The 23754-nt window shown below is 34.9% G+C and overlaps 1 protein-coding gene across 2 annotated transcripts in view; it reads right to left on the bottom strand.

Moving 5' to 3' along the window:
- The window catches only part of LOC113492088, a 48815-nt gene that overhangs the window by 3066 nt on the left and 21995 nt on the right, over positions 1 to 23754 (bottom strand). Inside the window, exons 3-6 of one of the 2 annotated variants that reach the window (XM_026869386.1) lie at positions 3050 to 3155; positions 1555 to 1697; positions 1094 to 1191; positions 442 to 607 (exon numbers count right to left, since the gene is read on the bottom strand). In XM_026869386.1, coding sequence (XP_026725187.1) covers positions 442 to 607; positions 1094 to 1191; positions 1555 to 1697; positions 3050 to 3155 — 513 coding nt within the window. The remainder of the gene's footprint in view (positions 1 to 441; positions 608 to 1093; positions 1192 to 1554; positions 1698 to 3049; positions 3156 to 23754) is intronic. The other variant, XM_026869385.1, reaches the window with a different exon arrangement.

Here is a 23754-nt window from a genome sequence, read left to right as displayed (position 1 = left end):
ATATGTACAGCACCAGTTAATAAATTCGTCCGTAAGCATGTTAGTATTGCGTTTGGCGTAAACCAGATATTATGAGATAGCCAGTTACATTGATATGCGTTAAACGACCGGTCGCAGTCGCGAAGTTATACGCAGTAGCCAAGTTTCATAGAAACATGAAAAAAAAGAGAAAAGCTTTTTGTTAGTATGATGTACTTACATGATTGGTCTTATAAACTAAGTTATTGATGACTTATTGTCTAGTGAATGATACTTATGTGGAAATAACTAAAATCGCCTTATTGACGCAAAAGTGCAGTATTATGAGCACAATTATGAAATACCACATAAATATCACTCAACACACATCAAAACTCCAACATCATCGAAGAATAGACATGAATATACAAAAGAGTTAGGTCGCCACATTCACCGCCAAGCGAAACAAGACGGCGGTCTAACCTGGCATAATGTACTGCACGTTATTCTGTTGTTCCCGCCTCTTTTCCTTGCTCAGGCAAATGGCGGCGGAGAAGAATAGAATGGAGCTCGCGAACGATACGCCGACGGCGAGCCAAGCGAGAATGTACGACCAGTCGTACCAGATTGATGAGTTGTCTTTTAACACCTGGTGTAGTGGGGGTTTAAGTATCGTGGTAACGGGGTTCTAGACTATGGGAATTATTGAAGACGTAGACTCCTTCAGGTTTGCAAAGAAACTTGGAGATATCTTCTTTGGAATACTAAAGTACACGAAAGTTCATATTAACACAATGCATCTAGTGCCAGTGCTTAATAATGCCTAAGAAGGCTACCTGCGGTTAGACTTGGATCTCTTAGCTCAAACTTCAACAAATTTTACAGTGAGGTTTGATCTCACCCGATTTTAAGCGGGAGGCAGTCTTCCCATTTTTAAATTGTGGTAGCTGTTTTAATGCCACCACATTGAGGTTATACCTATACTCCATCATCAGTTTCGGTACTTAAAAAAGTAAACAATCTGCGTGAAACTTTCTGTTCCAAAATTCAGTTTCAAAAACGTAGTTTCAGTAACGTTCTTCTTTCAATCCTAGTATTAAAGAATCTAAGTAGAGTTTGAAGAGATAGAACTTACGTTGGGCCACTGTTGGTAGTATTCCTCTCCTACAAGCTTTTCTTTTTCGTAGAATTCCACTCCATGCCATAATGCCATCGCGCCTGCTGCTAGTAGACCTGGAATAGAAATAAATTTGTTCAGATCGTGTAAGGCAATACCAAGAGAACGGCATTCTCTTGGAAGATAAATAGACAATTTATGAAAAAAGATAGCTTTCACGCTGTATCCCCATATGCCAAAGTCTGACTTTGAAATTTTAATAACTGATAACTAGTTGTACCAGTGCCTGTAATATTTGAGGCTTAAACCTCTCGTCACCCAAAATTAACATACAGCAACATGGCCATTGCGAAATACTAACGGGAAAGATATTCCAATTCCAAAAGTTGATGATTATGGACTAAAAGAATATTTCGAAGAGGGATATTTATTTTAATCGTTTACCCGGCAACTATAAGGTATATTAAACAAATACTCACAAGTAACCAGCATGAGTATGGCTGTGGCCGTGATGTTACCAGGGCTTCGCTTCCAGCAGCCCACCACGCCGGTCCAAAACGCGATGAAGAGGGACAGGAACGACACTATGAACAGAGCCACCGTTGATCTCGCCATGTGCAGCCTGGAAAAATTAACAATAATATATTAGAAACAAGAAATGTAGGTACGATAGTTTCTTGCCAGAACAAATGGATTGTCTGAAGGAGAATTCAAATAAACAGGGAAAATTGTACAAAACAGTCTGATTTAATTTTCATTGAAACAGCTAGAACCTGCATTGCTGCTATTTGGTTCGCATTTGAGATCGTGAAGATTTTCGCAAAAAAGAAAACAAATTTCGCATTCTGGTTTATGAGGTTCCGGTAACTGGTATAAGGGAACACACATCAGTAATCCTAAACTTCAAAAGAAAAATCACTTTTGTAATTGTTGATTATATCTTAAGGCAAACATTGCGGTATATAAGTTGACCACAATGGTATAATAACAGTTATTCTATTTCATACAGCGACTATTATTTACATTTTTTGAAGGTGAAACGTATGTTACGTAAGGCAAGAACATATATAGCTTTTGTTTTTATGCTAATCATAACTGTACGGCAATGAAACCTCCAAACGATTTTGGACGACTCCAGGACCTCCAAAAGATTTTAATTATTTTCTGTTACCTCTCCTTAGATTAGATTAGTATGAAGCCACTTATATTTCGACAAAGGAATTGTTCAATTTACCACACAACTATAAAACCAAAACTTAAGCCTGACACGAGTCTATATAAAGGCTACTTAAGTACTCAATCATATTAAAAGCTTCTATAAAGATACATTGCCTTAATGCCAAACAAAGAATTCCTTAATCTAATACCACAATCGCACAATCGGTTCTAGTGTTATAAGACCACAAATTACTTAAGCGACAAGCCTTCAAACGAGCCAAAAGATTAATCACTAGTTCTTATACAATATAATTTATTGTGGGCAAAGCAATAACGAGTTGCGAATGATTACAGACACCGATTGGAACAGGCTAAGACAATATATCGATTAGTTTCAATAAATGTTGACCCACTTGATTCGAGAACAAGGTCTGTGACCAGCGGAATACTTTTATTGGATAATAATCTTGTGGGACACCTTGTTTAAAGAGAAGTGAATAATTGGCGGATGACTGGGAAAGAGGGTTAAATGGGCTTTTGAGAGCATTGAGTTTATAAGCTTAGTCTCAATTTGCAGGGATTTGTCTGCATTCAACAATGCAAAATAAAAAGTGGGCGTTTAAAGACTCACTTAAAACCAATACATATGCCCGAAACATTCGAAGGAAATGGCTGGAGTTCCTAGAACTGATGCAGAAGCTAATCTATATGGAAGAACATTATATCATATTGAAGGAAGCCTTTTGATACCTAGGTATCTAATAAAAGTATTGAAATATAATTTGTCAGTTTCTTCGGTGGGAAGTATACATTTACCTGTTCATGGCGTCGTCTGACAGGCCTTTCGTCTCGTTGTTCTCGTCGGGGATGAAGTAGTCCACATTGCTGCAGTGGGTCTCTACAGGCGACAGGTAGATCTCAACTGGAAACAAAAGAAAAAAACAGGTTAGTTTTATGAGGAAAACTTTATCAGAAGACTACTACTTAAGAGGCAAAAATTACTAAGTGATGATACAGTTAACGTGACGCTTTAAATCCACTTTCACATCCCCGAAGATTCGATTTTGCTTTTGCTTCTGAACGAATCTTTATCTTAAATACCAAGTTGATATTTATTTGTCACGGAATAAATTATGAATAAACAGAATTCCAATACAATCATGTCAAATATTCAAGCGAATACCGATTGCTTGAATCATCGGTCATTTAAGGCAAATGTGACGAAACTTCGGAATGTAGTATTTGCATCCTTCCTTTCACACCCACGATGCTGCATTCATGTATAATGTAAAAAGAAATTGTATGAATGGATGTTGTGAGGTTTTCACGAAGGTAAAGGTTTAAAAATATAGCGGTATCTTTCCCATACTGTCTCATAGTAATTTAATAGTAATTTAATTTAGCACAGGACAGCCAAGTAGAAATGGAGAGATGAGTCTGACTCCTTAACTGAATTGACAAAAATGGAGGAATTGGAGAAACCCTTGTTCTGTTATAGACTAAAACAATTATTGAGAAGATACAACGGTTTATAACTTTATGCGGAAGTGGTATAATTTTATTCGGTATTTAAATGAATACTGTTAGATTTAAAGCTGACCTAAACAACGCTTGGGAAATTTGTCTATGGAATAAACTTGCTATAGATTATCAGATAAATGAATGTATTAGGTCTAACTATTAATTTGAAAACTATAATTGGTTTATTGCCTTTCAAATTACCTAACAACTAACACAGTTAACGACAAATAAGATACCTATGAAACAAACGACGTAATGATTGCGTCTTCCATCACTCACCACTTATAACAAGCTTAATAACCCCTAAAGTTATAACAATAGAGTTTAAAATCGCGTGTAATACGTGTAAGTATTGAACCGGGAAGCGATGATCTCGTGGTTAATGCTCGTGCGCCGCTCGCATTTCACAACGTATTGTCACACACGCATGCAGACTAAATAAACAATAGCTTCTAATAACAATTTATAAGTTTGCGTAACGGTTGTGTAATTTTTAAACGGCACTTTTAGTGTTGTATTTGTTATTCTAATTAGATTAATATAACGATTATAACGAATAAAAGTTATTAGGATTGCGATTGAGCCTTAACCATCACACTTGCTCAGTACGAGTTGGCGATTCCAGATTCTAATTGTATCTGCCAACGGCATAGCCATAGCAAAAGTAGCATATTGGGCAAAAAATTGTCCTGTTCAATAGAAAACCTTACTGTTTGAGAGCACCACATTTATATTGTACATAAATTAAGAATCAGTTGTCCACAGACTCCATTCGCCAAAAAGTTTGATTGTATCCCAGAAACCTACTTTATTAGCACCTGTAATTAAGAGATAACGCAGCAAAAATTACTCTATTGTAATCGTCACCAGTTCTCACAGCATTCTCTTAACGAGATCTATCGCTAGCTCTTTCTAACTTCACTTTTTTAGGTATGAGAGATAGAGATAGGAGTACAGTTGCGTAGAAATCCGACCGCATTTCGATTTCAGTAGAAAATATGCTTATTTTGTAACCGCTCATGTCATGAACGTGCTCATTTCGAAGCTGCACTAGATTAAGGTGTAAAAACTTGATGAACTAACTGTCGATACAATGTTAAATATGATCACGTTTAAAACCTCATTTAGCAATGTGCGCATGCAAGTATTCAAAGAAAAACGAGAGAAGATCAAAACTGCCGTGATCAATTTCAGCAGAACACATCCAGTTAACGTCACCTGTCATATAATAGCATCTCCCATCTCCAAGTAGCGGTATAAAAGAGAAGCAAAATGATTTTCGATGTTTTTCTTTTCGTTGTATCTTTTATGTACAGATAGCTGTTGCCCGCGACTTCGTCCGCGTGGTTAGAAGAAATTGCGACTACAACTTGAGATTTAAACTATCCTATCTCTCAAGTTGGATCGAACTGCACATGGTGTGCGAATTTTATTATAATCGGTTTAGTTGTTTAGGAGTCCATTGAGGACAAACATTGTGACACGAGATTTATATATATTAAGATTTAGTGGCAGAATTTAAACCTGAAGTGGTTATACAAAAGCTGTTTTTCTCCTAAAAACTCTCAGGTATGCCTTACGATGGTTTCCTTCACCGATTTTACCAATGAAAATTACTTTTCAATACACAGTGAATTCGAAAACCATTGGGAAATGCAACGATTCGAACCTACAACTTTTGACGTAGCAGTTCAGCGCTAGTATCACCAAGCTTTCAGTGTAATTATCATTTCATGCATTTTAACGCTGAAATGCGTTATCAAACTAACCTCCGAATAACGAATTAACGTAAAGGTGACATAAAATGAATTGAGGTTATATTTTGTCCACCAGGTATTGAAGTTGTTTTTTGACCAAGACAGCAGTGTACCTCATTCCTACAGCAACATTTGCAAGCAAATACTAAATACTAGAACAAATATCCTATCCAGACGTGATCACATCCAATATTTGACAGAATACGCCTCAAGGTCGGCAACAAACTAGTAGATACGATACATAGCTGCCATTGTAGTTCTCATGTATATAGCTTTGCATATTCAATGGGCATCAATATTAATGGTGCGGCAATCGGAGGCACATTGTTCTACCTACATGACGATGGTATGCGATGCACTCGCCTTACAGACTGGCTTTGTGTAGTACAAGGTATCGGAGATAGCGTCGTAGGTACCTTCGGTGTACCCGCGTTCAGGGCCCCAATTCTGATATTTACAATGGCCGATGAATTAATGAAAATTGGTATAATATGACACTTTAGGATTTCTCCTACACAATAATGAGAAATTAAGTACGGCACGGTACACTCAAGATCAGTACAATGAATTTTCAATTATTTTGTTGGCAAAATTCCTAAGACGGTTGGAATAATTACAAATTTAATCCAATAGCCATTTGATAATCGGCCATTGTACATAGCAAAATCGGGGCCCAGATTGTAAAAATACTAGTCTGTTTGTATTCAACTATATGATATGAGTATTAGCGATTGTTATCACTGTATTTTATCCTTTAGTTGAGTGTTGTGGGCTGCAAAATTGTCTATAGGTTTTGTGTTTGTCTTGTTCCTTTTCGAATATTAGCTGTTGTTGTACCTCTTGAGTAAAATGGAATAAGATGATTCAAGAATCATTTAAGGAGTTCACAAAGAAAACTGTCTGTCTGAACACGGGCGTTATGCCTAAAATCAATTTGGAATTTAAAAAAGTAAAAATTGGAGGGCTTTTTATACATTTTAATAATTTTAGAAAAGCCACTCTTGCAACGTCTCATTTCTATTTTATAACCCCTCCCACAATATGTTATAATTAATTGTTCCGTCACTTTCGCTTGTAACTTGGGCCACACCCAAACATGATAAGTGCGATTGAAATAGGTGACCGGGTTCGTGTGACATTTGGTGGCGAATAGCAATCCGTAGGCGAACCGCTTGAAAAGGAGAAAGTCAACTCACATGTCCTTCTTACGCCGTTAGTCAGGTGCCTGCTAATGACTAGGAATATGTTACACACAATGTGGGCGACAAAAATTATACCTACAATTTTTTTCGTCTAAAATTGGCAATCATCGCATGTACGACGCCAAAATAAATTAAAATATAATTGATTTCAAATTTGAAATAAAACAATAATCATGTCTATTTAAATTTGTTAGTTTTAAATTATTGCTCCGTCAATATTAATCAGAATATCGGAAACATTGCTGAAGTATTTAATTAATGAAAGGATATAGATAATTGGAAGTTGGTAAATGTTAAACAATTGCAAACGTTACATACAAATTTCGTGTTCCTACGCCTTTTTCAAGTCTAGTTTTGCAATAAGTACAAAAATTATTATGTATAATATTAAGTATAGTATCTACAAAAAAGCCTGTATACGCTCGAATTGAGTAAAGAATAATATTTCTTGAAATCTTTAAAGATAAAAATATGGCCGCTATTGTTTCGGCTTTCTTTTAATTTATAAGATGTTTTATGATAATGGCAATATGGTTAAGTCACTGTTAGCTAAAATCATTCGCACAATCCACCATCTAATACAATTAGCCTTTCAGAATACACTCAAAAATGTATTAACTTCCTTATTTACAGATTGTGTAACTATTACATAAAGTTCACATTTAACAATGGAGAATCATAAAAACGAGCCTGCTTATACTAAAAAGCTTTCGCACTTATATAAAATTGTGGCTGTATAAGTGTAATATCTGTGCCTAAAGCCTTAAACAAATATTCAATTGTGGTGTTGTTTATGGAAAGCTAAAAATGCAAAAGATATAAAGTTCATGTTAATTGTAAACACTTATTACAGACACTAATGTAACCTAATTTAAAGTAATGCTCCTAATTCAGTTAATTAGAGTTATCGCTAGTCCCTAATAGCAATATACCTTAGTTTAAAATATGTTAAATTAATAATGAATTTACTGTGCTTCATTTTTGTAAAAAATATGACAATAAATACACATACATGCGAGGGGTCTGTATCTTTAAAAACCGCATAAGAAATTGACAGGAAAGAAAACAAGATGGCGGCCATTTTCCACTGTCAACTTTTCCCGCCAATCAGCATTGGCGTTTCACTTTCACATTTTCCAGTATACATAGAAAGGCCAATGATTGCTCATTTGCTGCTCATCTGCTTGGTATGTTAATTCTGACCTCCACAAACACTTGAGGTGTGGTCCGTAATATGTTTAAAGTATTGAATAGTGGGACAAAGAAAGTTGATTGTGTACTAAGCCTAAGCTATGCTATAACTTAGTTAAACTTAGCAATTTAAATGATAACTTCTTAAAAATGTGGAGGGACTAATTAAAATTTAAAACCTGGAGAAATATTTGAATAAGTTAAAAATCTTAATGCTATTTATGTCGTCTTTCAAAAAACTTTACGCAATTAAAAGAATCGGCAGACGTTACAATATGTATACGCAAGGTTACGACGCTGATAAATACAGAATTACAACTAAGTAGGTATTGCAAATGATTGACAAAATTATTCGGGGTACGCTTCACACGAACTTCGGCAAACCATTGGCAAATACTAAAAGGTAATAATCGTAGCACCGCATACAAAATACCTGATTTTAGGTAACAAGTTTGGTTTACGAAATATAGTGTTACAATGTACGATAAAATCGAATATAGATAAATAATTAATTACAACCTATACTAATATTATAAAGAGGTGAAATTCGAAGTTCTTGACGGGATCATCTGAGTTGTCTACAGCTCCTTAAAGATGACGTAACACAGACAAAAGGATACAAGAATTCATAATAATTTTTATTTAATTAAGCGACTTCATCATAAATAAGGTCGTGGGAAAATTCTTTTCAAAGATGTTTAAATTAAAAATACTTTTGCGGCTTATAAACATGTAACTTAAATTTTATGTTGATAAAATAAATTCTTATTAAATGTAATCTTGATAAGATTGATATTAAAGTCATATAAACTTTAATATCAATCTTAAAATACGTGCTCACGTCATGTTTTGCAACATTCCACAATAATAGTGCGTTTGCACTTGAAATAAAACATGAAATTACATTTTAAACATTGTTTATTTATAATTTCAGCACGTGTTTACACTGAACCTTGAGGAAGCGGTTAGCAGTTAGCATTTGAATGTTATTTAGTCCATAACCATTAGCTCAAACACGTCGAGAAAATCGTAAAATTCCATTTGTAGTGAAAACGTAGAATTTGCACGTAATGGTGTTGTATTGTAATTTTAATGACTTGGAGAAAGGCATGTTTTCTATTAGCAGTGTTTTAGTAAGAAAATATTCCAGAAAATATTTATCTTGCGAAAAATTTATCATTATCAGGGCAGTATTAAGATAAATATTCGAAAATGAGCCTTAAACATCTCAGTTTCGTAAATATATGAAAACAATAAGATTATTCCTAACCTGGGTCTATAGTAGTCTACACGAAGACTTCGATAACACCATCATAGCACCCATTGTTTTATTTAATAAACTTCGAACAGTAATCGAAAATTGTTTTCATATCTATCAGCTCAAAGGCCTTCACAAAGCCACTTAAGCTAGCTCAATGGACAATAATCCCATTGAATTTAAAGCAGTATTGACAAAAGTCCATAGTCACTTCTACTCCCGAAGTCGTTTGGTTCTCTTCTTAATTTAAATTTGAAAATGATTCTGTTTTGAAATGGTATCGAATCAAAATAATATTGAGTAGTGTAACCAATTGTTATCAGCATCGCTTTCGTTAACAGTTAATGGAACATGGTCCCCACTTGTACGACTGGACGAAATAACGCTAATTCGAGGTTCGAAAATGCCAGTTCGATTGAAATGGAATTTGATTCTTTAAAAAGAAAACTCTTCCGGAGTTAAGATTTCAATCCTTGTGCCGCGGGGGTTTCCATAAACATTTAAGTCACATGCATAGACACCCAGACTCAGGACGTTGATCACACAAACGCTAGTCCTGCGCGAGGATCGAAACCGCAACACTTCACGTGGTTGGCGATTGATTGGCGACCTCAACCACTCTTCTATCCGCGCCGTCATATTCTGTCGGGAATAAACCTACAGTTCCTAGGAACGTGTTAGAACAAGGCGCAAGTATCGTGATTCGTGAACATAATTGGTTGCCGACTATCGCCATCCGGCGTCACGCACACTTTGATACGTAATCGGGTTAGCATGATCACTCACGGACATGCAGATCTGGACAACTTATTTACATGGACTGTTGGCTTTTATGAATGTATAATTGGTCTCCGTCTGCTAAGCCGACACTTGTTGTTATCGGAAATAATAGATCGTAATGAGGGCAGCGAATCATTACTGTTTTTCTTGGTCACTATATGGGGCACCATAATTCTTAAACAGTTTTCTTACTTCCAGGGTCCCAGTAATTGCTAATACTATAACTATTTCTTACTTCTGCTGTCTTTTTCCTTCTGCATCTTAACATCGTTTGCGGTATTACTTCAGTAACAACAGTCCAAGTTTCAACATTATCATCAGCCCATATTTATCCACTGCAGGATATAGTTAAGCCTAAGTTTCCTACAATGGAATTCTCGACCCCTCCTCCTCCCCCCAAAAATATAGATGTTCTAGAAATCCTTGCTCAAGCACAGGTTGCACATTAGCTCCTCAATCCTATTCTTCAAATTGGTACTCCTCAAATACATCCTGTGTAAGCCTAACACACTAACCCTCATCAGCTACATCACACTGATTCGCCGGTAGCTGGCGTGCCGACGTGTACGGTCAACCAACGGTATTGAACGCCCGTACTCGGAATATGAAGCGATCGCAACTCCGAGACAACTGTACGAGTCCAGATCGTACGTACGTCGTAACGTGCGGTTGACCACTTGCTGCTGTTTTCCGTAATAAAACGAAGACTTCCTCATGCTAATGCTAAACAATTTGCATCTTAGTACAGTAATACTTAATGTATGCTTCTTGTATATATAATTTTTGTCGTAGATCACGAAATGTATCCATTTATGCATATGCATTAAAAAATGTTGCGATTTGATATGCATACATTAGCATCTACTTTTTAACCTAAATTGGCTTTGAAAAGCGAGTAACAGCAAGGAAAAGTAATAAAAATAAGATCAAGTTTCTATTTCTATTTTCTGAACTAATATTTAAGAGAAAACTTAACCACAAGTCTGTCAACCGCATCGAATGAAATAAAAACGTCACGAGCCCTTTCTCCTAAACACTTACGCATGCAAATATGCAGTCACTTAATTACATTCAGCATATACCGGCTCACATCTTCCCATATAATTAAATTCGAAATACATCACGGCAGTCTCTCACACTGTCCGTATGGACAGCCAAAGAAGGTCAAATGCTAGGAATTATAACAATTCATAGCCACACAACCTTAACTAGAGTTTGTATTTTTGTTTGGCATATTTCTGCACTTAGCCCAAGTGCAGGTATCTACCTACTTCAACGAACTATTGACTATAACAATGTGACTTTACAAACCTCACGCCAATGCCTAGATAAAGCTATATTCTTGAACAACGTAGAACATCCTCTGCGGTTTTGGAAAACGACTAAGAGACTACTTACACTCAGCTTATACCTACTTGGAGATACATATGAGGATGACTGAACGGATGTGTCTCCATAGTAAATCGTTGGTTTCTATGAACATTAGAAGAAAAGAGCTAAACAAAATCTTATTTAAGCAAACAGAAAGACCTTTTGAATATATCTATGTACTGTTATGACCGATCAAGTAATTATGACTTATAAATTATTTGGTTAACCGGACTTTCGTAAAACTTACTTTACTTTTTTATACGTGGTCCCAAAATACTACTCTAAAATAATTATTGAAAAATCAAAATCCAAAACTGTTGTCAATATCAGTCATAAAATCCAAGGCAATTACTATGACTAACTAAGTATGCTCATTAACTATGGTATTATAACAATAAACCTAAATGGAACCACTTGGAAATTTACTACAGACCCTACTAGATAAGGGGATATACAGTTTTAATGACTCATTACAGGTTTACCCTTCGGATACGATTATGACGCAATTACGAAATCTCTGAAAGATGAAGCAAGAATGTTATAAACTATTAATCGTTGAGTACAATTATAAAGAAAACTTAATTATACTGCAGCAGTGATAGCCCAGCGGTATGTCCAATGGACTGGTATTTCGTGTGTGTATTCCGAAGTAAATTCAAAAATCCTGAGATAATCAGCCCACCTTACAATTTTTCGTTAGTGTGTTTCGCCAGATCAGGAGCCAATAGGTGTTTAACCCTGCCACCCAGTTTTTCTACGACCATACGAAAGGGAGAAGACACTGTAAGAAGAGAGACGAGAAGACGTATTTCTCCATAATTAAAAGGTTTAGTTCTACGACGTGGATGCTTTAAGTAAGTAAAAACCTGCATATGAACAATAACGAAGGTTTTGCGCATCGTAAACGCGCATTCCTTCACGGTTCGGCGATCTCTTGCAACACTACTGATATGGGCTTAGATTTGCCAGCATTTGCGAAACACCAACTATTAGTTACGTATGGCCAGCGGTTTTCTACTTCGATTCATCGGAAGATTGTCAATCGTTACAAAATTATACGCACTCAATGATGGAACTAAATGGTGGTGTGATCAAATAGAAACACGGTAACAACGATAATTAAGTTCCTGTATTAGGTTTTGAAATGGGATTGCGTGCAAATGGGAAGTAATGGAACTCCTTGAGGAACTTCAACAAAACACCGAAGATGATCTAACATATTAGTCTAGAAGCAACTAGCAGTTTTCAATCCCTAGTAGGCAATGGAGATGAATTTTTTAAGATATATCATTTGAACAGCAGCAGCAGAAAAGGTTACAATGGGTATTTACTTTAAAACACTTTTTTAAACATCTATTATATTGAGTGTTTTAAATTTTGTCATACATTTATTTTGCTCAGAGTATGCATCATCATTCTTTGTGCATTATTTCAACAGGAAACGGTTCAATGATACCTCTCTTTTTGCTAAATCATTGCCGTTTTGCGGTTTTTCACCTTTGACTTTGACATCATAACAGTATTTTTTTTTACCAGCTCATCTGTGCTATGTAAGATAGGAATTTGAAGCATTTTTTTACTGTTTTGAAAATAATCGATATTTTTTTTTATTTTGACTAATCAACTAAGCGCAGGAATAGGTACCTACTATAGATTATCTCGATATATTACATGTATGCAAACCTAAATTTAATTAACTTCATGATGAAATATAATCACCAGCAGAAGAAAACAATAGCCACCACAATATGTTTACATGGACAAGGATAACCAACTGTTTTGATTCATACAGGTGCTGTTACAAAACAAGTGACTTCGAATATAATAAGGATAGATTAATATAAACATAGCATAACTTTGGTTTCGTAGAATTGAGTGGCACATTCAGATACTATGGATATTGTCACTTAGGCGTGGAGGCGAGGAGATTCAAAGTAATATTAAATTGTGGGCAATAATATTACTTTAGTAGCTGTTGGTAGTTCCTCAAATATTCAACATGTTACTGAGCTGAATCTAGGAAGAAAGGAAGAGAAAAATAATCTGATGAAAGGCTAGACAGAAGTGTACGACAAGCATATAGGCAGGCTACATGGAAGTGAAGTCAAGCGTATGACGAGTGTAGTTCAGGAAGAGGATATTATAACAAAGTATCTATCAAACAAATAACACCTTTTTCATAATAGAAGAGGTGGGAAAGTATAAACGTGTGTTCAAGTTGTTATGTATAGTCTAAAGACTACAGTTTGTTTCACAAGACGTTTTCCTGTTAATGGAAACTGTGATCAAAAACGTTTAAAATTAAAAATCTTTAAAGTAAAAAAAAGTAAGCGATGCAATCCAAAAGAGTTTTTTGAAAAATGAAATAAGAATCTATAAAAAACAAATGGCGAATTCAAATTATAGAGGCTTCGAAAAACCTGCAATTATAAAAAGGATATTTGGATCCTTCCACAAGAGTCTACGTGAACAGGAATTCCGTTTTAATATTTCACTCACGAAAACACCTCTAGCATCCTTAAGTCGGGGAAGCGTTTGTGACATTAATTACGAGGTATTAAAACTGTTTACAGCCATCACCTCGCCGTAATCAGGCAAACATAATGACATCATTGTATCGTCATGCGAATGATATTTGGTACGGTACTGCGTATTGGAGGTTATTTACTATAGGAATAAAGTATTGTAGTCTTAAAGCTAGTTTTTGTTTTTTATTGTGTCTTATTAAATTGGAAAACAACCAAGCTATATCGAATACTCCTCAAGACCGATGCATTGGGAAAGTCGAATTACTCCTTAAGCTCACTAGATGGCGTAGCAACTTGATGATCAATTGATGTATAATCCCATTTTTTGTGTGCAGCCTACATCCTTAAGATATCAAGTTTAAAACCAACAAATTTATGACAATAGTTGTTTATGTTTTGTATGCTATTAAAAAATGCTTTTGAATTAAAATAATAATAATAATAGAGCGAGTAGCTGTATCTACGTTTTTGTCAAATACTGACGGAGAACATTAATCTGGAGATATCCTCACCTTTTATATTTAACTTGAGTGTGAAGATGACGACGCAGATACCGTCACCCACATAACGCTACGTGAACAGTATTCAATACAATTATAATGACGGATAATTGATGATTTTACGGAGAACAAAGGACACGTAATAACATAATAACGCTACGGTGTCGACTTGCAGGCCTAACAAAGATGTTTTCATCTCTTCATGTTAATATTTCATTTATCAAATACAACAGAGTTTCTTTATATATTTCCTGTTATTCTTTGCTTGAAGCTTTATTTTTTTTTTGCTGGTTCCGATTTACCTGTAATTTGACGCCCCTATATATACCTCCCAAAAGCAGAGGACCAGCAGTCATGAGTTGCTAGAATGATACCTTCTTTTTCATTCAGAAAAAGATTGAGCATTGGTCACTAGACTTACAGCCGCTTGGTGTGTCAAGATTCCAATGTTTGTCAAAATAAACTAAAGAGTAACTTAACCGTTAATGAAATGTGTATGTAAAATTAAAAATTGCTGCTTCTTATCTCGATTCGGTATGCAGTTACAGTAACAGTTACTGAGACAGGACATTCATAAAAATTAGTATCATAACGGATACAAAACACGTTTTACGGTAAGCTTAAAAGTATTCAAGCGTTGTATGACAATACAAATGGATTAACTCTTTTTATGTGACTTCTGGCAACACATTTATGATATGAGAAATGTAAAAAAAAATAAAAGATTCTTTTTAGAGAATTAAGTATCTGACCTACAGATTAAGACTAGAGAAAGTGGATATTTCGTTTGCATTAAAAAAAAAGCCGAATTAAATCAAACTTATTCCCGAAAGAAATATATGCTTTAGAAATAAGAACACGCGGTCACATCAATGCGACAAAATGCGGTAAATATTTGAGTTACACAGGTTACACTACAGAATCATTCGTTAAAAACTTATTTCTCAGTTATCGTATAAGTTTACCTACCATCAGAATCGGCCGCAGGTGAAATCTTCGTTCCACAAAGGAACCGGTCCTACCTTAATGTGAGCGTCGCGTCGGCCGGGGAGATGCGCATGCGACGTTTTTTATCCCAAGATGGGAAGGTCGCGAGGGAACCGAACTCTCGAACAAAAAAAACTTGTACGAAGAACCACATAGAATGGACACAAGCAGTTAAGATAATCAACCTTATTACTATTGGTTAAAGTCGTTTTTTAGATCAATAGTTGTGACCAATGTGTGGTTAATTGTACCCGAAAAGAGGATGTTTATCTCACGAACTGGGTGAAGCTGTATTTGGGTTATGTTGAACCAGTTTGTGTCTGTCAGCCGTTCAAATTTTGTTATAATCGGTGTATGAAAGGTTGATAGCTGTTTTCGTTGTTTTTCTGGTAATTTAATTTTCTGACTGATTGCTTTTTAGCAGTGCAAGGCAAAATGTCAACTTGGCTGCGTTAATGTTCGATTTTTAAGAGTATGTTGTATGAGCAAATTTAAAATAAAAGTAAAATTACCTGCCAGTTCTATTTTAAAACTGATTAAAAACTTTTTACTAAGTTTCAAATTACATTTTTGCTGTAATCTATCATATTTTTCTTTACAAGTTCTTGCCTTCAAAACTTGTTTTGTTCATTAACTATTTTTACTGCTTTATTTCTTTCGGAGTCTATCTACAAAGCCTCCCACAGATTTCTATCTTCTTTTCCTTTAGAACAGTAGCTATTGTAGAGTCTGTTTTGCTGAGTAATTAAAGAAATATTCTAAAACTGTGTAGTGATAGGATCAGCGTGGTACCGGACAAAGCCGTTTCGCAATGGCCCAATGGGACGAGGAATGTTGTACCGGCCTTGTTTCCCTTCAGAACTGACCTGAGTCATTACACCTGTTGAGACCGATGTCTAGTAGGATAGTCAACTGTTTTTATGTTGTAAATTGTTTTAATATCTGGCCGGTATGAGAGTGGTTTGATAAAAACAATTATAGTAGCGAAAAAACGATTCTGATGGAATCCAAAAGTAATTAGGTGGAACAGCAGGTAATAATAATTTAATTTTGCCGTATAAACCTAGTTAGATATCTAGTTAGTCTAATATACGTGTATGTTTTCGTTAAATGTAAATGTATTATGCAATTTTGTACTTTTCTATTGTTAATATTAAGAACAAATACATTAATAAATATTACCACTTACGTTTGATTTATGCATACGATAAAAGTTTTTCTAACTATGGTTTAAACAGTTATCTTCCAAAACTTATCAACACGAGCAAAGCCAACAAAGCACAGTCAATGTTAATAACAGATAAAACATTCTATGGTAAATACGTTCTAAAAGTAATGTTAGGTTTGTAAAGGTCAGTGTACGATAACAACTGCCCTATTTCTCATTCCGGAATGGATAAGCGGATTTTTTTATTTGATGTCAAATTTCAATTTCAATTATTGAACTGGGTTAATTATTTTTGTTGCATGTTATATTTCTATATTTTTTTTTAATACATGAAAGCATGAATGCGAATGAAAGGATTTACTGAAGTTTATTTTATAAATAGTTTTTATTGTACTTTTCTACTACTAAATGTTTGCGGACCCGATTGCGGGTGAGTCTTTAATTATTATTGACACCATCGCAGCGGATTCGAAACTTGACAAACAAAGTAAGCATCCGAGGTTATTAATTAGTATGAATATTATGATTCGTACCAATTTTATGTTTATAGCTATAGGTAATTTACACCTAACCTAAACGTTATAACACAGTACAACGATACTTCGAATAACGTATCGAATGATTTCTAATAAACATCCGCAATGAATATTGATTTAATTACACAATTAAGTTTCATCATTTAATTTTAATAGGATTTTACTGAGAAAGCTCTATGACTCAGCAAACTCCATACAGGAATAGTCAAGTTTCACAGATAATATAGATATGATGAAAAGTTAACCATCTGAACAGCTTTCTGCAGTTTATTGATAGTCTATCTCAATCAAAACTTGTTTTGGCGCGACACGCGATCTAGTTTTGACAGTTATCAAATGTCCTAGATCTGCTGTGATTAATATTGATTGAGGATGCTGGTTACACATGCAACTAGTCATCTGAACTTGATTTATCATCATTGTAACTTTGCACTTGTAAGTAATCAAGTAATTAACGATAGTTATCATTACAACGTCTGGGATAATTAAAGTAAAATGAATCCTTTTTAGTAAGCAAAAGAAAATTCATCGAAATCGAATAAATTAGTTTTACAGTAACCAAAAAGTTTCAGTTGCGAGAATCCATAACCTCATTTCTATGAGGAAGCATTTGCAAGGAACCACATTCTTATTTCAAATTCTTGGCGCGTCAAATAATGATGCATTCCTGTACGACCAGTATTTCCCACACTAAAGTTCAAGTGCGGTAAATATTTATAGTTCCGCCCCTATTGCAGGGGCGTCATTGAATAACGATGTCGGGAAGTGTGTTTACGCCTACATTTCACCGATACCCCTGTACCAAAAGCTCTTAAAGCATTATGGTTCTCGATCTTAAAGCAAATTATTGTGGTAGACGCTCTACAGTATGAATAAAAACATTTTCAAATGTAAAATGATAAAGTTCACATGATTTTTAATTAAAAAAACAAAACTAAAGAAATTTCTTTGATCATTTGAACTAAGTTATAAATCAGTTTAAGTAGTAAAATTTTCCAAAATTCAAAGCAATATTCATCGTCAATGTTGTGCTAAAGAATTTGTTGTAAAGAATAAGACCTATGTTTATTTCAATATTTTTAGCATGTCTGGTTATGCTATTATTATTACAGGTCGGACACGGTTTTCCTACATACTGCATTGATCATAGTGCATCTCGCTTCTACAACGCCAACAGCCAATTGTTCCACCAATTTACGTTGACTTTAACACCAGTTTCACCTTATGTTCCTACAAAGGCCTTCTGAGAGGTTACTATAATAACGACCTTTGTTTTTGTAATGGTTTGTTTTTAATAACAGACAGTCAAATTGGACGCAGTTATCAAATCCAATGTTACTACACATAAACATAACGTAATTGTCTAAGTTTTACGAAATAAACAATTATTTGCTACAGTCGTTGAAAACAGATTTGTCGTTAACGCGACTGAAACAAATTATTATAAACATACGAATTATTTTGACCTACAAATAATTCTTCCTGGTGTATGTAAATGTCAGTTTGGTTTGCTTTAATAATAAATTGGACGAAAGTAGAGGGAGTATTACTGCTTTAGAGTGCAGATACGAAAGCATGTGATACCTTAGAAAAAAAGTCTGATCAGATCTTAACTGCTCCAAATAAAAAAAGAGGAAGCAAATATGAACAAAAATAGGTCATTAAATGACAGTCAATCAAAAAGTATTCAAGCTTTTTGAATGACTACTATTTAACGACCTGTAAGTCATACGAAGCCAGTGAATGAAATGAAAGCGACGGCAAAGAAGGTCGCAACGTAGCCTCACCCTCTTTGGAAGAGACAAATATTTGAAATGAAGACAAAAACAACAGTCAGCCAGCCAGCAGTTTAATTATTTCTCACACGTCGGACGGTTACCAAATTATTGTATCGCATGACTGGCGCGTATAAAACACTGTTGCTAATACGTGCATTCAGGTCGTTGCTTAACCGACTATTCAGGTTCCATTGTCACGGAACTTGATATTTGAGACAATAACGCGTTTGGTAACTATGTTTGGTTGATGATAGATATTAACTGTAGAATTGTAGATGGTTAACAAGCATATGCACTGGTTAAAGTTGCGATAGTCAACTTTACATTTTTTTAAACCGTCCATATGATGTGATGGGTTCCGAACCATTATATCTAGTATAAAAACTTTAGAAATCATATCTTTGTACGGGAGCTCTCAAATTATTCTTTATTCTCTATTTTAGCAGTTCTTGCACTAGTGCCAACTGAAATACATCTTCCGTTTTTATACCTTTCTTATTGTAATGGCTTATGAGTCACAGCCTTGTTACAGAAAGGTAGGAAACAAAAACTTATCTAAATATGATACCATTTTACCTGTTGAGTACGGAACCCCAAAAAGCAACAGTGTCACTACATTTATAACTGATTTGTGACCTACTACAGCCCCTACTTTTACTTTTGTGCGTATATCATATTTGTTCGATGAGGCAGCGACACTAAGCAGTGTCGTTTCGTGTTTGTATAGAAAAGACTTTCTACAGTTTTTATTGTTGAATTTACACGTATCAATGCGTTCGTAACTGCTTCTTTTCGGACGAAAAAAACTGTTTTGTTAAACGTTTCGTTAAATACGCGTGATCGAAGTTGTATAATGCAGGAATCCTTAAGCGATGATTCTTTTTGCAGTATGGGCTAAGGACATTGACTAGCAAGATTAACCATTCTTAATCCAAATCTGATGAAACAAGTAATGTAAGAGTAAACCACAATTGTCCTAAACGAGAACGTCGTGAAGCTGTTAATGTTAATCGAAAGTGAACACTAAAGGTTAAACACCAAGGTTGATAATTGCACGACCCTACAATTTACTGTGCAAACAATTTTAAAACACCAAAATTGTCTAAGAACCGTCAGATTAACTTCATAACTTGAATTGCATGAATACAATTATTTTTTATTTTATCTGACCTAGCTAAGGTCTATGTAGGAGTGGTATAAGAGGTCACTACAACTACCAATGCGTGACAATCTGCCGTTCAAAGACTTTAAACCTCACCAGGTGAAACCAACATTTGCAAACATTTGATCCAATATTGGACGTAAAATATCAACAATCCTATGTTCTCTATGTACTTATACTCTTCGCTTATGAAATACTTCCTGAAAGATTTTATTTTCCAGAATATCTCAGAATGATACTGGCTATGCTGCAAAAAACAAAACCTTCCAAATTAATTGTCTACTTAAGATCAGAAGCGTATTCAGCCAAATAACAAATCAGAAACAGATATTCCCGCTTCCTTCCACAGTTCCACCATTGTTTTATAACAAATAACCCATAGCAAATAGCATGGTTTGGTTGGAGTCAAGGTCGCGGGTCGTGGGCGCCGGGACCCATTGTGTATTGGACATGGACACACCGCACAATATCCACATTGACGGTTTCGACATTCACTTGTTTTGATTTGTTGGACGAGGGTATAGTGAGTGAATGTATTTGTCAGATAGATTTGCTGTACCTGCTTTTGCGGGATTTGATCGCGTGGGTTTGAGGACCAAAATGAACATATAATTTATTACTACTGAGATAGTACTGGATTCCGGCTATCTAGCCGGCCTGTTAGTGGCCCTGACTGCTATACCGGAGGTCGCGAGTTCGATTCCGTCCCAGAACAACAGGCTCTGTGGCGGGGTGTAATTTATCTATTTTTATAGGTATTTAGACAAATATGTTGTTTTATCAACTCATATGTGTAGGAAAGTTGTAGAATATTTTATTATGATACAATAATTGAATTAAAAACAGGTCAATATTTTATACCAAAACTTAATACATAGTTAATAATATTTGTACGTTTTACCTTACGTCATAGTAAGACGATATTTGATACCACACAGTGCATATAATGTGTAAGTCTCACATGATAAGGCCACAATCATAACAGTCTTTTAATGACTTGATATTAAAAAGCAATTAATAAGCATTCGTAGTTATAATCCTTTCAATTAACAAGCCCAGTTAATTCAAACAAACAAGATTTCGTTAAAAACGAATACTGAGAATAATATAAGAGTAACAGAATTATAAAGAAATCGTGGACCCAAATATTTAAGTAATAGCTGTTGCCCGTGGACCCAAACGCGACAATTCGAAAATAATCCCACCGGAAAATAAAACCGAGATAAGAACTATCCAATATTATAGTCCTGGCTATAAACTATCTGAGTACCAAGTTCCGTCGAAATCCGTTCAGTGGTTTAAACGTGAAAGAGGAACAAACATCTATACGTACAAACTATTTCGGCTACAATATTAGTACGACTTCGTACTGAATTCTCTTAGTACGCATTTTAGAAGCACGTATTATCAGTAAATTAAAAAAAATAATTGAGTTTTTAAATCTCTGCTACGTGCATGAATGTGTCCTCTCAATAGAATGCTAGTTACCGCATCAATTATCACTACAGTGTTAGTCTTAGAACGTGATGTTTCTATGAAGCCCAACCTTGGATGAGCATGCCAATCACCAATCACGTATCAGAACATCTAACTACTACGATAAAATACTTTCACATTATCTTACGAAATAGATCTCTGATAGATCATGCCACACCCGATAAATCAACATCTGAATATGATAATTGTTTCAAATTAAAGGTCATTAAACGAAAGTCGCCAAATCGTCAAATTCAAAATCAATCAAATTAAAAAGAAATCCAATCCGAACTTCACAATAACACTGGCAGGCCTATCATAATAAAAAATAATCGAAATAAATACTTTCACCTCTTTATAGTATTTACAAATTTAGTATCACTAAAAAAACATTATATTCCAAATTAAAACAATAATTTCATTTCATTCCAAATTTAAATACAGTCGAAATTTCACCCGCCAATCGACTCGAAAGTTATGATCAATTAGGAAAAGGAACAACAATATTCAGCCGATAGATATTAAAAAATATCGCCACGTTTGACCTAGACCATGGTGCTCGTTTGTCATACGAATGTACCCTAAATAGTTGCTAGGCAATGTTATTCTTATATGGTGGGTTGTACGTCAAGAATTTATAATGTAATTAAGTCTGCTTTCGAATAGGAAATGGCAGCGGAAGCGACAGAGGTCATCGAAAATCCTGATGCGAAGGTTCAAGGGTGTTTTTTAATTGTTGTAGTGACAATGACGACCGTATAAGTCTTGTTGGACATGATTGGGTTAAATATAGTTTTGCCTGTTGTTTTCGAAGACTGCTTTTGGAGTACATACAGGTTTTTGCCTTTCTGAAACTAATCTTCTTTTACTTAGATAGCTTGCCACCACATGTTTGAAAGAGTGCTAAATTCCATGGCACCTTACGACAGCAAAACATTTTTCATGCCATGATATTAAGGCCTTTGGCTGTCACTTGTCAGTTAAGTGGAAGTGATATGTCTATGAGTAGACGATACTGGAATTAAAGTAAAAACTCTTTACTATAACTTGTAATTAAGGCCTTTGTACCTGAGGCTGATATCGTCAATCATAAAGTATATTATACAAAGTATATACAGCAAGTTTGTCACTCAAAAGTCCCCCTTTGAGACAACAAGCTCTGTTTACAAGTTACATTTCTCCGACCACAAATGCTTCTTTAATCGTCTTCATATGGCATAATGACAAAACGTCAACGTCACGTCATTCGTCGAACGGGAATGTCATTTGAAATTTTGAATTCGTTTTCGATTCTAATGCGATGTTACATTATCTCAGTCCTCTTGGGTTCGTATTCTAGATGCTTGATCTGCAAATATTGATATAAGACTTGTTCGTGAGTGATATTTCTTAAAAAACATAAAATCAAACGCACATGATCCTCTACCATCACTGAATATGCACACCACAACAATAAAAAGTGCAAAAAACTAGAAAGTAACAAGAAGTTTGTATAGCCTATGTAATTAACGTAGATTCGACGATAAGCCTTGTAAATGCTAATGTTAGCTTTATTACGAGTTATAAAACATAATTATTGCATTCGAAAGAAACTGGACAGGTAACTAACAGCAACTAAAGTTAAATACGTTTGAAATGGTATTTATACAGCACGTATTAAAAACCCTGTCCGACCAATAACGGGCTTATAGTGTACTTGTGATTATTTATTGGATAGGAAACAAAAGAAGCTTCCCCGATTAATTTACTTAACTTTAAATCATAACAACAGAATAACAATGCGCTGACAAACAAAAATAGTTTTGGAAAATTAATTTGTGTTTATCATACAATTTCATAATAATGAAAATGTAAAGAAATAAACTGACATAATTCTATGATTGAATATTTTATTATCAGAGAAAATGAAAATAACAAACCACCTTTCTCTTGCTTTTTTCTTTTGTTTCCTACATCCCGTAAGCATCACCAGTGGTAAGATCAAAACAAAAATTTGTAAATCTAAATATCCAATCCAACAGAAACATTTACTGCATTTACCATTATATCTACATACGTGAATTGCTTATTCTGTTTTATAGAACAACTTAAGAAATATTGAAGAGCTAGCTCAGATTATGATGGTCAAATAAAATTCAATTACCTAATAGGGGTCTTAAGTGGTTTATGTCCTAAAATCTCAATTGTTTTTATGGCGTATAAAACGGTCAAATCTGTGGATGTCAGTGAACCCTGCACCTGCCCTACAAGTGACAATATACGAATATTTGAAGATTTTGTTTAAATTGATGGATTAGGACAAGTAT

The sequence above is a fragment of the Trichoplusia ni genome, chromosome 3 (assembly GCF_003590095.1).
Source record: "Trichoplusia ni isolate ovarian cell line Hi5 chromosome 3, tn1, whole genome shotgun sequence".
Lineage (NCBI taxonomy): Eukaryota > Metazoa > Arthropoda > Insecta > Lepidoptera > Noctuidae > Trichoplusia > Trichoplusia ni.
This window is presented reverse-complemented; position numbering and strand designations above follow the sequence as displayed.